General features: G+C 40.1%; 1 protein-coding gene across 4 annotated transcripts in view; it reads left to right on the forward strand.

Annotated features, from left to right (window-relative positions):
* LOC110952305 (importin-13-like) overlaps nt 1–13,520 on the forward strand; it is a 435,553-nt gene that overhangs the window by 418,221 nt on the left and 3,812 nt on the right. For 3 of the 4 annotated variants that reach the window (XM_051947230.1, XM_022195805.2, XM_051947229.1), the window contains exons 6-18: nt 1,171–1,311; nt 2,396–2,537; nt 3,431–3,597; nt 3,873–3,993; nt 4,282–4,429; nt 4,569–4,750; nt 5,520–5,546; nt 5,769–5,903; nt 7,681–7,833; nt 8,793–8,873; nt 8,990–9,127; nt 10,554–10,650; nt 12,617–12,669. In XM_051947230.1, the coding sequence (XP_051803190.1) occupies nt 1,171–1,311; nt 2,396–2,537; nt 3,431–3,597; nt 3,873–3,993; nt 4,282–4,429; nt 4,569–4,750; nt 5,520–5,546; nt 5,769–5,903; nt 7,681–7,833; nt 8,793–8,873; nt 8,990–9,127; nt 10,554–10,650; nt 12,617–12,669 (1,585 nt within the window). The remainder of the gene's footprint in view (nt 1–1,170; nt 1,312–2,395; nt 2,538–3,430; nt 3,598–3,872; nt 3,994–4,281; nt 4,430–4,568; nt 4,751–5,519; nt 5,547–5,768; nt 5,904–7,680; nt 7,834–8,792; nt 8,874–8,989; nt 9,128–10,553; nt 10,651–12,616; nt 12,670–13,520) is intronic. The other variant, XR_007941409.1, reaches the window with a different exon arrangement.

Here is a 13,520-nt window from a genome sequence, read left to right on the forward strand (position 1 = left end):
CGACACCGAAACAATTAGTTGATTAATCGATGGGCTAGGAAACCAATCAGCAGTTTTAATTATCTGAGCAATTGTTTAAGTTGTTTTGTAAGGCCAAAACCCAAGATTAAAACAATTGATTTAGAGAAAACACCTGTCTGCTGTTGACAGCTGAAATAATCATTAGTCGCAGCATTAGATTCAGTCCTGTGAGAAACGTAGTAAGTGATAGTATAGTTTCAAATGCCAGGAAAGACGCACAACCTTGCTCTGTCATTGATGAATATTCATCGACCTGGATGAGCATTCTTATTGACATTCCCATGAAAGATGAAGCACAGCCTGCATACCACAAAAACCTCCTGAGACACACATAATATAGTTGACATGTACAGCGTTCACACATGCACATAATCTTCTCGGCGACATTCAGGGACACGCACACACGCCCTTCATCTCCAAATGTCACCCCTTCTCTTGCTGTCATTAAGGATGACAGAAGGAGTGATGCTGTCTGATGCTGTCACAACAGCAGATCTGAAAAGTGTATGTATGTGTGTCTGTGTGAGTTTGTGTGCATGTCAGCAGCACACGTGTGTTTTAGTCAGAGAGGGAATTATAAATGGCTGAGACAGCAGGAGGAAGACAGAATAATAACTGACAGCGGTGGAGCTCTGAGAAAGGAGCTTTGAATAGATTTTCCGGTTCTCTGGTAGATGTGTGGGATTTTTAGGGTGGGTGTGCTGGATCAGAGGTTGGACTGACTTGGACTGAGATTTGATTTGAAATAAACACTTGTCTTGGGAAAGAGCAATAAATACATCAACCTAGCGATGTGAGTCAGTTTTATATTCACCAGCCAATGTACAGTCTCTGACTGAGGCTCCCTGGCCTTACGTTCTGTGTCTTTCTCCACTCCATTTTTTAAAATTGATTTTCAAAAACAGAAAACCTCTTGGGAAATTGTTTTGTAGCAGTTGCTCAAGATTGTGGGAAATTGTAAATTATACAGGAATAAAAGAAACACAATACTGTACAAGAAATCCAAGGAAGTGCTAGGATGCATTTTCTGGCATTATTAAAGATCCTTTTAGTGAAAAAATGTAATCAATGACTAGAGAAGTCCTTTAAATGAGCTGCGCAATTAAATATTGACTGCGGTGTTTCTTTTCTTGTGTCGATGTGTTGTAGATATGTGAACACTTTGCTGAAACTGGTTCCTCAAGTGCTGGCCCTCCAGGAGCAGCTCAGAGAGGCTGTTCAGAATGGAGACATGGAGACGTGTCACGGTATCTGCCGGATCGCTGTGACACTGGGAGAGAACCACTCCAGGTGTGTTTGCGTGTGTGTGTTTGTAAATGTATATTACAATGAACATGTAATAATAGCATCATCTTGGCCAATATTAATGTCCTGAATGATGCACCTGTAAATTGCAAGGGAAATTATTTGAGCTTGAAATCATAATATTAAACAAATTTTAATGTAAAATACGCAATGCAAAGCTTTTTATATTAGTCTAAATTTAATGACCTGGTGTGTACGAGAAAAAAGTTCTTAAAGGTGGAGTTTGTGACTCTGGAATAATACTGTTGATATTGAGCTAGTTGCCGTATTTAGACGGTTATCGTGTCCAGATGTACAGATATACCCCTCCCTTGTCACACACTTTAGAATAGTGTTGTGTGGATAATTCTGAGGCGCTTTGTTTATTTTGTATTTATAGAACTATGACTGTGTGCGAACTGGAGCTGACCAATTTGTTTTTAATCAAAACAGCACTTTGAAACAATATATTCCATAAATTATAAAGGCTGCAATTTCGATTACACATGTATATGTTAAGCAGTGTGTCTAACCCAGAGTTTAAACTGTTTAAACTGCTAAGGTTTATGATTTCATGCTGTCCTCTTTGTGTCACAGTCACACTTTTGATGGTATCTCATGGAGTAGTGCTCCGTCACATGTTTGTAATCTGTTACACAGTGATTACTGAAGTGAGGCTTGACTTTAAAAAGTTGACTCACAACTCAAATCACAATATCTGTCAGAAAATTTTCAGTTAAATATTTTCCCTGAATCATTTGGGCATGGTATGAACAACAGATTCGTTTTTTAGCGCACACAGAACAGACAGCTAGCAGACCGAGAGGAGATATTCACTGAATTTGACAAAAATAGTGTTGCATTAGAATTACATACTGCAACTTCAACATTCAAAACAAGTCATGCAGGTCATTCTCCGGTGTCTCTGTTTGCAGTCTCCACGCGTACCATGTCTGCTTTTTTAATGTGTTGCTGTGTCGAATGAAATGTTTCAGTGCTAATTTAAATGTGTACCAACACTACTGTGCAGCTGCCAAATCGCACCTTTCCTCTTTCTTTCCTTTATACCCCGTTCTCTCACTCTCCCTAGGACTCTGTTGGAGCAGGTGGATCACTGGCAGAGCTTCCTGGCTTTAGTCAACATGATCATGTTTTGTACAGGCATCCCCGGCCACTACCCTGTCAATGAAACCACCAGCTCCCTCACACTCACCTTCTGGTACACTCTACAAGTAAGACATGCCAAAATGTTATGATCTCTGAGACGTTTAAGTAATATTGTAGTGAGGGTCTCTGCATATTGTGTTTTCCAGCTACTCAGGTTTCCTTTTCCATCATCTTTTCTTGGCTTGCAAAACCAGCCTCCAAAATTTTGCTCGCTGAGATAAGGTTTGGCACTTGTTTTGAATAGTTGGCTTTGGCCTGTATAAAACTGTGAACATGTGGTACATAAATGTGCTGCTTGTCTCTCACTGATATTCTCGCAACATATCTGAAAAACAATTACGATTTGCCTTTTATGTGATCTGTTATATGTTTAAGTGAAGTGGCAATGTAGACTTGCATACCTCTTCTGACAAAATCTGAAAAATACATGAATAGCTATTAACTGCATTTGTGTGGTAAACGCAGCACAGGCTAGAACTAGGGATCTGAATGATTATTTGCTGTTAATATTTTGATCGACGAACCAGTAAGGCAGAAAATGTGATCTGGGTTTATGGTGCCAGATTGCACCACTAAGTAAAGCCTCTTTTGTTAAGTGAGATGGGGTTACAGGTGTGTTGGATGATGACATCTAAAATATAGAATCATAATGCTATATAACTGCTTACTGTGCCAGTCGTGTTGAAGAACTGTGCAACGTGAAGTTGTGATAAAGGTGTCTGGCAGCTGTTGGGTTTAGGGCTACCTGAAACTCATGCTAACGCTAGATATAAACAGGGGGAAACATTCAGTGTGTTGATTTAATTTCATTGTTTAATCAATAATTGATTGATTACGTGGCTGGCTAACAGTTAAGGTAATTCTTTTAAAGTTGTCTCGCTAACCAGAACACTTGTTTTTAATCTGAAAGGTCAAAGACTAATTCTTCTTCTTCACAATTATTCCCTCATTTTCTTAGGATGAAATCATGTCCTTTGAGTCGGACAAGCAGGCAGTCTATCTGCAGGTCTACAGGCCAGTGTATTTCCAACTGGTGGATGTTCTGCTGCACAAAGCTCAGTTCCCCTCTGACCAGGAGTATGCATCGTGGTCCTCAGATGAGAAGGAGCAGTTCAGGATCTACAGGTGTGCTTGGTTGCGTGCGTGTATTTGTGTGCAGGACCCCATCTCCATGAGTTGTACGTCCCAATTTCTACTGCATGCTACTGTGTGTTACGTTGACGATCTAAGTGTTTCAGAAATTACCTGCTGACAGGATGATTGGTCAGCAAATGAGTGTGTTTTTCTCTAACAGACTCTCACTGCACTGGCAGCTGAGAGGGCAAAGCCTGTCTGGCAAGTAGACTGACAGATCTTTTGCACACCCCTAAAATGTCTGTTTGTGCACGTCTGTCCTGCAGGGTGGACATCTCAGACACACTTATGTACGTGTATGAGATGCTGGGAGCAGAGCTGCTGAGTAACCTGTATGATAAACTAGGGAGACTGTTGACTAACACAGAGCAGCCCACATCATGGCAGGTGGGTGAGACATACACACACAGACGAGCAAAGAAATAATATGAGCTATTTTCTGTTTCTTTGAGTGTTGCACAGAAGCCTGCACTGAAAATGTGTCATACTTGTATTTGTGTACTTGTGATGGCGTGCATAAACGCTGAACAGTCCAGTCAAAATCAAGACAAACTTAAATGAGTGAACTCCTTTTCCACTGAAATTTTTTTCAATTCACACCTCAAATTCTTGCAGACTAATGCAACGTTTTTGTTGACAATTTATGCTTACATATAAACTGACTGCATCCTCCAGCACACAGAAGCTTTGCTGTACGGCTTCCAGTCCATAGCAGAGACGATAGATGTGAATTACTCCGACGTCATCCCGGGCCTGATAGGACTCATCCCGAGAATCAGCATCAACAACGTCCAGTTAGCAGACACAGTGATGTTCACGATAGGTGAGACAATACACATGATATAATAAAAGTCAAGCTCCAATAAGTGTAAGTTATAGACAGTGCTGTGCAGGAAAAACATATGTCGCACTGCATCTAAATGGTTTCTCATTCCTTATCTGAACTGTTATTCTCTTACTAGGTGCTCTGGCTGAATGGTTGGCAGACCACCCCGTGATGCTCAGCAGTGTCCTCCCCTTGGTGCTACAAGCTTTAGGGAATCCAGACCTTTCTGTTTCTTCTGTCTCGACACTCAAGAAAATCTGTAGGGAATGTAAATACGACCTGCCACCGTACGCAACCAACATAGTAGCCGTCTCTCAGGTATGCGGACATTTATATGCTACAGGATTTTTTTCCCAGATGATCCAACTGTTTCTTTTTTTTCTTTATTAAAGACCTCCTACATTGAATATGAAGTGCTTTAAGCATCCATAGGGTGTTTTTATATGCTGGAAGATACATCATAAGTAAATAAGACCTAGAAACTGTAGTGGTCCATGTATTGCAGAGTAAAAGGCTCAACACCATAAATTCAGGTAGTGAGAGTTTCATACGTGACAAAGCAAAGGAGCTAATCCTGTCAGCTTGCAGCTTATATTTGTTCTTCAGTTTCACTTTCTGATAAAGACTTGTCACTGAAATACTCCAGCATTGCAATGTACTGTTGTGTAGTGTAGAGTAGTTTTACTTTGTTTCAGTCAAAGATGAATTGGTGTGCTCGCATTGAAGTTTGTTTTGAGGGAGGGATGTAAATAACGGTTAGAGAATTCATAGATCTGCATGTTCTGAAGGAAGCAATAGTGTAGAATTACATCTGAGCCATGAGGTAGGCAGGGATCATTTTTGTGGGAAAAAAATATGAAACACAGATCAGTTTCTAGGGAATTAAGCAATGACTAGAGAGGGACTTGGGAAAACAGAGGTGTTGGAGGATTTTGTAATGTTCTCGCTCTCCAGAAATAACATTTACTCTTTGAAATCACTTCAGTTGTTTTATTTTGGAGATACTTTTTATGGCTATTTTGAGAAGGGTTTTGTTGTACTTTCAGGCTAACCGAGCCTTCTCTCTAAATCTCTTTTTTCTCTCAAGGAGGTGCTTATAAAGCAGATCCACAAGGTCAGTGCTTGTATCATTTCTTATTCACTATCTGTTTCTACCCTTGTACTCAGTTCAGAAATGACATTTAAATAGGGAATGCTGTGAAAGAATTACATAGCATATTTGCAGCCCGATGTGTTGTGAAAAATCTGTTGTTGTTTCTGTATACACCTATTTAATGACTTCAAGCTCAGTGTTTGCTAAAGCTGAAGCTAAACCTGTGATGGTCTCTTCTTGCAGACGAGTCAGTGTATGTGGCTGATGCAGGCTCTCGGCTTCCTGCTCTCGGCTCTCCCAGTGGAAGACATCTTAAGAAACCTTCACTCCCTCATCACTCCATACATTCAGCAACTGGAGAAGCTAGCAGATGAGACGGTGCGTACACAAACACAGCACAAGCACAGTTGGACTGTAGCCAATAGGAGCAGGCCTTGTGTCTGTGTGGTGTCACTGCAGTGGAACATTTCTCTGCAGGACCAGATTGGATCTGACCCTGCACCATGGGCTAGTGACTCGCATGGAAATAGCAAAGACACACTTTCGCTCACTCATGCAAACATTCAGAAAAGTGCCTACACAAACGAGCTTACAGTAGGTCACACTGATACACGTGTGACCGCACAGTCATGAAAAAGAAAATTCTTGTCTCTGTTTAAATGCCACATCTAATAGAGCATGGTTATTCAGACTGTCACGCTGGATAGTACAAATATGGAGCCAGCCTTATCTAAAAATAGTCTGATATTTACCGTTTGTAGGACGCGGTAGATACTCTCTGAAACTCTTGTTCTTCCATCAGTAAAGAATAGATGGAGTCAATAGAGATGTCAGTTTAGATGAAGCTTTTCATTTCTCTCTGTGTTTGTGTCACCTCCCCTAACCTTCACATAACACACCACTGTCGCACAAAGTCTCATCCATCCTCACTTCCTCCCTCGTTTATTGTTTTCCGTCTCGCTTTTTGATGTATCAGCATTACATCAGACTATTAAATCAGGTGCCGTGTCTGGAACTGGACAAATAGTGGCACCTAGTGGGCAGACCTTCAGGTTACGTTACATCAGGGGTGAATGACCGTGATGTCTGGGGGGAAAAAAACATGGTGTCACTGTGATGAGGCAGCTGAGCAGGATGTGCACATGTTGTCTTAGTACAGGCAGATTCGAAGGAGGCACTGGAGATCTGTTGGAGGGTGTGGCAGCCACATCATTTACCTCTTTGTAGTCTTCTGGCTGTTGCATCACCATGGAGACAGAACAATGATTAATAATCACTGACAGCGAAAACCTAATTAATGTTTTTACCTGGGGGAGGTGTGCGTGTGCATAGATGTAAGTGAGAAAAGTGGCATGAAAATGAGTCATTACCTTCTTTGATCACCTTGCTGAAATATCTGCCCATTGACTTGTGTTTTAATTTCCATCTATGACTGAAATTGATAAAGATCTGCTTTGTTAATAGAATGATATATATTATCTCTCTGTATTTATTCTGAAAATGGTAATGAGAAATGCCCAAAGTCAAATCCTTACTTAGTTTCTGATCAACTGCAAACCCACCTTTATTTAATGCAGCAATTTATTTTAATTGAATTATTTCTCATCAGAATTGTGGAGGATTTTCTAATTTGGCTGTCAGCTCTCTACCTCACCTTCTTGAGTTGTTGATACTTTACAGCATTTTTTCTTAACTGTTAAACTGTTTAATTGTGGTATATTGACTGTTTAGGGTTTGTCGTTTTTAAATACTTTGGCAGCTGTTTTTTAAGACAGATTCTAATGCACTTAATGAGCCAGAAGAATCGAGGTGTTTGAGTATAAACAAGTACGGTAAATACCGTAATGGGGAGACAGAGCTTTCTCCGTATCTGCCCCCACTCTCTGGAACTCCCTACCCCAACACATCTGTGACTGCACAGACCTGACCACCTTCAAATCACTCCTCAAAACCAACCTGTTCACAACCACTTATATCACATAATTTGAACTTATTTTTACGATTTGTTTTATGACTTGTTTTATTTTCATATTTTCAATGTTTGGTGGTTTTATGTAAAGCGTGTTTGAGTGCTTTGAAAAGCGCTATACAAATAAAATGTATTATTATTAATGGAAGTAATGTTTCTTCTTTCTGTTTTTTTTTCTCTGTACAGCCTAATCCCTCCAATAAGCTAGCAATCATACACATCTTGGGGCTGCTTTCCAATTTGTTCACTACGCTCGACATCAGCAAGCAAGATGACGAGTCAGCAGACGGCTCAGCGCCACCTGTCAAAACAGCTCCACCTCCACCTGGACCAAACCCGGTCAGTCACCACACATCTCCATCACTCTCATTAGTTAGGCACTCTGACTGAGCACCAAGAGGCATTTAAGGCGTTATAGTACAGTATATTTCAGTTTAGTACACATGAAAGCAGACATGGATGACGATACAAAAATGATTATGTAGCAGCAACAGACACTTAATCAGCTGCAGTAGGAAGGTTGTTTTGGTTTCATCGTACATACATTAGATGCAAACTGCCATGAAGCACATAACGAAAATGCAAAGTTTAGTTGTGCACTTGGAGGCTAATGTGGGATTACCTATCCAGTAATAACAAATTCTGACCAGCCTCTGTCCACAGCAACCTTAACCTCAGCACATTGCAGCAGCTTCACATTATTGCCCTCAGAGCACCTCGAGGTTTACTTGCTTTCTTCATTTATTATATATGCAGGAGAGATTCTTTCTTTATTCCTGGTTTTTATTCATGCATTTGTATCCGTTTTACATTGTAATGTTAATATTAGAATTATCACTTGTTCTCCTTAATAAATAGGCTAAAGCAGTTAAATTCAAAGGAAGATGATAAATTCATATTAAATCTTATTTTCCTAATCTTTCTTAGAAATAATCCATTAAATATTATTAGCAGTTGTCGATTTCAACTGATATGAAAACTTTATTTTAATAAACTTTTCAGCTGTATCGTACAGCCTTTTATTAAAAGCAGGGGCACTTGGACCTTGCAGTCAAATGAGCTCAATGTCTCACAGCCCAGCCCCCTGCTGTCTCCATCACTGAATACATCGGCTATCACTGACTAGAGGCATGAGGGTGGCCAGCAGGAAAATTGTGCCCTCTCACTCAACCATAGTCATTAGTAATTCTGCTGAGAGACATGCACCCATGTATAAATGTTAATGCAGTGGTTCTTCTTGTTCATGACTTTGGTTTCTATTCATTTTGCTTTATTTTAATAAAGTTTCTGTGTTTCAGGTGGTGGTGGTTTTGCAGCAAGTCTTTGCCCTTATACAGACAGTACTCAGCAAGTGGCTCAACGACTCACAGGTCGTGGAGGTGAGATGTTTGAGATGTGCATCCACATACTGTCAGAGCGCTGCTTTGTTAAAACTGGTCCACATGCTCAGATATGATGACATTTTCAGTCGAGCTGATCTTGTGATGTTCCTCAGGCGGTGTGTGCCATCTTCGAGAAGTCTGTGAAAACTCTTCTCCACGACTTTGCTCCGATGGTTTCTCAGCTAAGCGAGATGCTGGGGCAGATGTACAGTACAATTCCCCAGGCCTCTGCCCTCGACCTCACACGACAGGTACACCCTCGACTTGTGCACACAGACACTAATGCACATTAGTAGTTGTTTTTTGATAGCTTGTGGTTATATGCAGGGAAAATTTAGCACTTTGTCAAAAAAGGGCTGTGTATATACTAATGAGCTATGCATCAGTGAGTCCGAGGTTAATGAGGATATAGTGGAAGTCTGTAAAACTTCCTCCACAGTTAGAGTTTGGATGCGTGACTAAACTCTCAAGCATATGTTTTGCAGCCATAAACTAAACTCAATTTTCAATCTTTATTATCTATAAATAATAATACTACTTTAACCAACCTACTAATTACAGTTTCCTTTACAAAAGTAATCAATAACACTAAATATTCTGCAATTTTGCATCAAGTAATTTCCTTATGAATTCATAATGAGCTCCTCTTGTTTATAAACACTAATAGTTTCATTTATAGCATTAAATGAACTGCATTTTTGCAGTAACCAGGCTTTTAAAAATGTCATGCCAACTGTAAGAACAGTTTCTTTAATCAAGCTAGAGGTGATAATGCTAACAGTGACAAATTAAAGGAAAAACCTGAATCCTTGACTCAAACAGTAAGAGGATCTGGTGGCTTTGTTGTGATGTGGGGGGTATTTTGCTTTCATGGTTGGGGTTCACATGTTCCCTTAGAGGGAACGAGTCTCTGCAAATCAGTACAAAGTTTTTTTTGAATGTCTGAACTCTATCCTGTTAAGAGCGGTTTCTTTAAGGATGACACTGCCCATTGGTTAATGAAAATGATGTGAATCATTTGCTGTGACCTTCATAGTCACCAGATCTCAGCCTTATTTAACACCTATTTTTGCTTTGGATTGATGTGCTAGACAGCGCTTTCCAACACCAGCATCAAAACACAGAATGGGGTAATATCTTTTGGGAGAATGGCGTTTTATCACTCCTGTAGAGTTTAGGAGAGTTGTTGAATCAATGCCAAGGCGCATTGAAGCTATTCTGGCAGCACATAGCAGCCCAGCACCTTACTGAAACACTTGAAGGTGGTTTTTCCTCTAATTTGTCTCCTGTCTGCATACAAATGCTCTTAGATCTGTGTATGTGTATGACAGAAATTACAGGCAGGAAAAGTGATGCTGTGGCAGCAGTGTGAACAGATGACAGATCATTACTCATAGCGGTGTATGCATTAATTCAATTCAAGTCCAACTGAAACTGAAAATGACACTCAAGTAATTAAGTCTAAGTAATCCAGAATCCACAGTTGAGCTGAAGGCAATTTGTAAAATTCAGGCACATTTGTACAATAAAAGCACTTGCACTCTCCTTACTGAGTGTTTTTATTCCACTTCACTAATAGACAATAGTGACAAATATCAGACTGTTTTTCCTTTAATAACTTGTTTTGCTATATACAAGCAAAAATAGCGTGTCTGATTTGAAGACCTGCTGTTTCAGATGGTGCATATCTTTGCCAGTGAGACAGACCACTTCCCACCCATCAAGGCTCTGTTTGAGCTGGTTACCTCGGTAACACTGTCCATCTTCCAGCAAGGTAGGGGGTCCATCAGGGGCGGGAGTGTCAGTGCTGTGAACTGTTTCTGTTCAAATGAGAAATGGATGTTTCTGATCATATTCTTTTTCACAGGGGTCCAACATCATATCCTGGTAGAATAAAATGAAAGTTTTAAATATATTTGTAGAAATACAAGAAAACAAATTTATTTTGTATTTGAAATGGTGACTTATGTTGCCATTTCCAACTGTGATTCTATATGACTGATTTGCTGCCGCGTCACTAGATTTTGCACAGATAGCTCATCCTGGGGGCCTTCAAGTTAGAGCTCATTGAACCGTTGACCTTTAGACGTTTGCTCTTCTTACTCATTAATTTAAGTGGAACCACAAAGTTGTGTGTGTGCTTGGTGTGTTAAGGAGACAAGTCTCAAATGATGACTTTATCAATGCAGACATTTTCTCCCACTTACCATTAATTAAATCTTTTTCAAACTATTATGATTTACTTTAAACCTATTTTTACTTATTAAATCAACATGTTGCCATGTTTTCTGTTTGTCAGCCTAGTCTTTGCTTATTCCATTTTTCATTTATTTTTTACATTTACAAAGTTGTGGATGAATTTATGGGTACAGTGTTTTGGGCTGCATGAAAATGGATTTCTTTTTGTAAAGTGCTCAAAGTTCATCAAATGTTTCCATATGTGTGAGACCCCAGGGCCAACCAATGTTTTGACTTTAATTTGGGATAAAATGAACATTAATAAGGTGATATAATATCATTGAGTAAAGCTGGCTTTGGGTATTTGTACCAGGTCTGTCTGATGCTCCCCTTCCCTTTGTGTTGTCCATTTTTTACCTCTTTTCCTGCTTTGACTGGTTAAGTAATGGCTGCCTCTCCTCCTGCCTCTTAACTCTTTTTTTCTGAGCAGGTGCCCTTCAGTAGACAGTATCAGTACAGGATACAGTCACAGCACAGAGACCACTAGCTTATTCAGTTGGCTGACATATAACATGGCAGAGAGGGCCAGCTCGATATGACTGCAGCCACTGCTGTGTTAGGATTACAGTCGGGCTCTCCATCACAGCCCTCTGAATAAGCCCTGTATTCTCTTGAGGGGTTGTGTGTGGATGAGGGCTGGAGGGGGATATTGAGCAGGGAAATTGTTTGGAGTCTGGGAACAGCCAAAGCTGGGCGCTCACTACGGACATTTGTTCTGTTTCATCATAAGTTTGATGTTGGAGTCCCTCCAACATCAATCTTAAACCAGAAAGTCGGAAATCTTAATGTGGATTCTTCATTTCAGAAGCTTTTACAGGAGACGTGTGTTTAATTGTACATCATTTGAAATCTGTTACACATTTTAAAGTCTCGTAGTTTGTGTCCAGCATAAGGGAGGTAGTGATATCAGAACCTATCCGGATATTTGAGTGTGATTCCTACTGATGCTCTGGGTTCACCTTTGAAGCAAAGGGGACCAGTTGACCAGTTCTGAATGGACCCTTTACAGTAAACCTCCTCCTCTGAGGCACTTCCTTCAGTCTAAGAGGAAATGCTTGACTTGTTATTTGATCACGACGATGCCGGCGGTGCCTCATGGGAAGGAGGTAGAGGAGGGTTCATTCAGGTTTGGTGCCTCTTTTCCTCCAAACTGTAACAGTAACAGAGGTGCCTCCTGGGTTCCCACTCCAAACCCACTTTTGTTTTTTTAGGTTTGTTCTTTTTCTCTCGTTACTTCTTTCTTTTTTTCTCTCCAAACAGACCCATGTCTTTGTCTTCTGCCTGTTTTTTGTTTTTTGGTTGGTCTCTTCTTCCAAGACTCTGCCAAAGCTTCATATGCCCCCCTTCTCCCCTTTGTTCCTTACTCACGTGTGAATTATTTCAATGAGATATTTTTGAGTTCTCTTTTATTTCCACATGACTGTTGAATCTATTAAGTTGCTGTTTGTATATTATTCTTATTCTCTTATGATTTCTTAAGTTTCATCTTTATTATATTTTAGGACCCAGGGATCATCCTGATATTGTTGATTCATTTATGCAACTCCAAGCTCAGGTGTGTTTTTGGTTTCTTATTTCATTCACTTTGGGTTTCTCTCTCTCTTTCTCTCTTTTCCTACTCTCTTGCTGTTTCTCTGTCCTCTTCTCTCTCTCTCTGTGCCTCTTTCTGTTCTTTGTTACTGGGCCCTAAGGTGTCCCATCACATAGGTGAGGCAGCGGAATGAAACACATGAGAGGACCGTTTGAAAAAGAGACAGTTTGCCTCTCGTCAAACGCTTTTGATTCTAACAGTCGCCTCGCCACACATGCATAGTCCTGAGCTCATTCGTTTTATTTTAGCTGCAGAAGCCCCTTTAAGGTTCACACACAAATCATTATCTTGTGTGTTAAGAATACTTTCTTGTAAAATTTGCACTATATTCGGACAAACAACTGATTAGAATAAACACTGATAGAGATTTTTTGCGGCTGTGTTCTCACTAACATGAATGATAATTAACAGAGTTTTAGAAAATCTTCATTACCTAAGGTGTCAGTAAAATTCTAACGACTCGAATAAATCCATGTAATCCTTCAAATAGCTATGATTTTAATGTAATACGCTGCTGCACATGCTGCTTAGAAAGAATGAAATGAGCACTTGTGTGAAGTGGACAGATTTTAAGTGAAAATCCGCTTTTTGAAGCACTTCAGTTTGACTGGATCTTTTCCCTTTTTTCTGTAAAGTCAACATCAGGGCACATTTGCTCTTTGGAAAAAAATATCAACACACTCAGAGCCTGCGATGAAATATTTCAGCTGATGCAGCGCTCTCAGGGAGATGATGCAACAGCATGACTATCAATGCTGTGGTCCCAGGTGACTGGTTAGTCTCTGAGCCCAGTCCTCCTCTGAAGTCATTCCAGC

The sequence above is a fragment of the Acanthochromis polyacanthus genome, chromosome 4 (genome assembly GCF_021347895.1).
Source record: "Acanthochromis polyacanthus isolate Apoly-LR-REF ecotype Palm Island chromosome 4, KAUST_Apoly_ChrSc, whole genome shotgun sequence".
Classification (NCBI taxonomy): domain Eukaryota; kingdom Metazoa; phylum Chordata; class Actinopteri; family Pomacentridae; genus Acanthochromis; species Acanthochromis polyacanthus.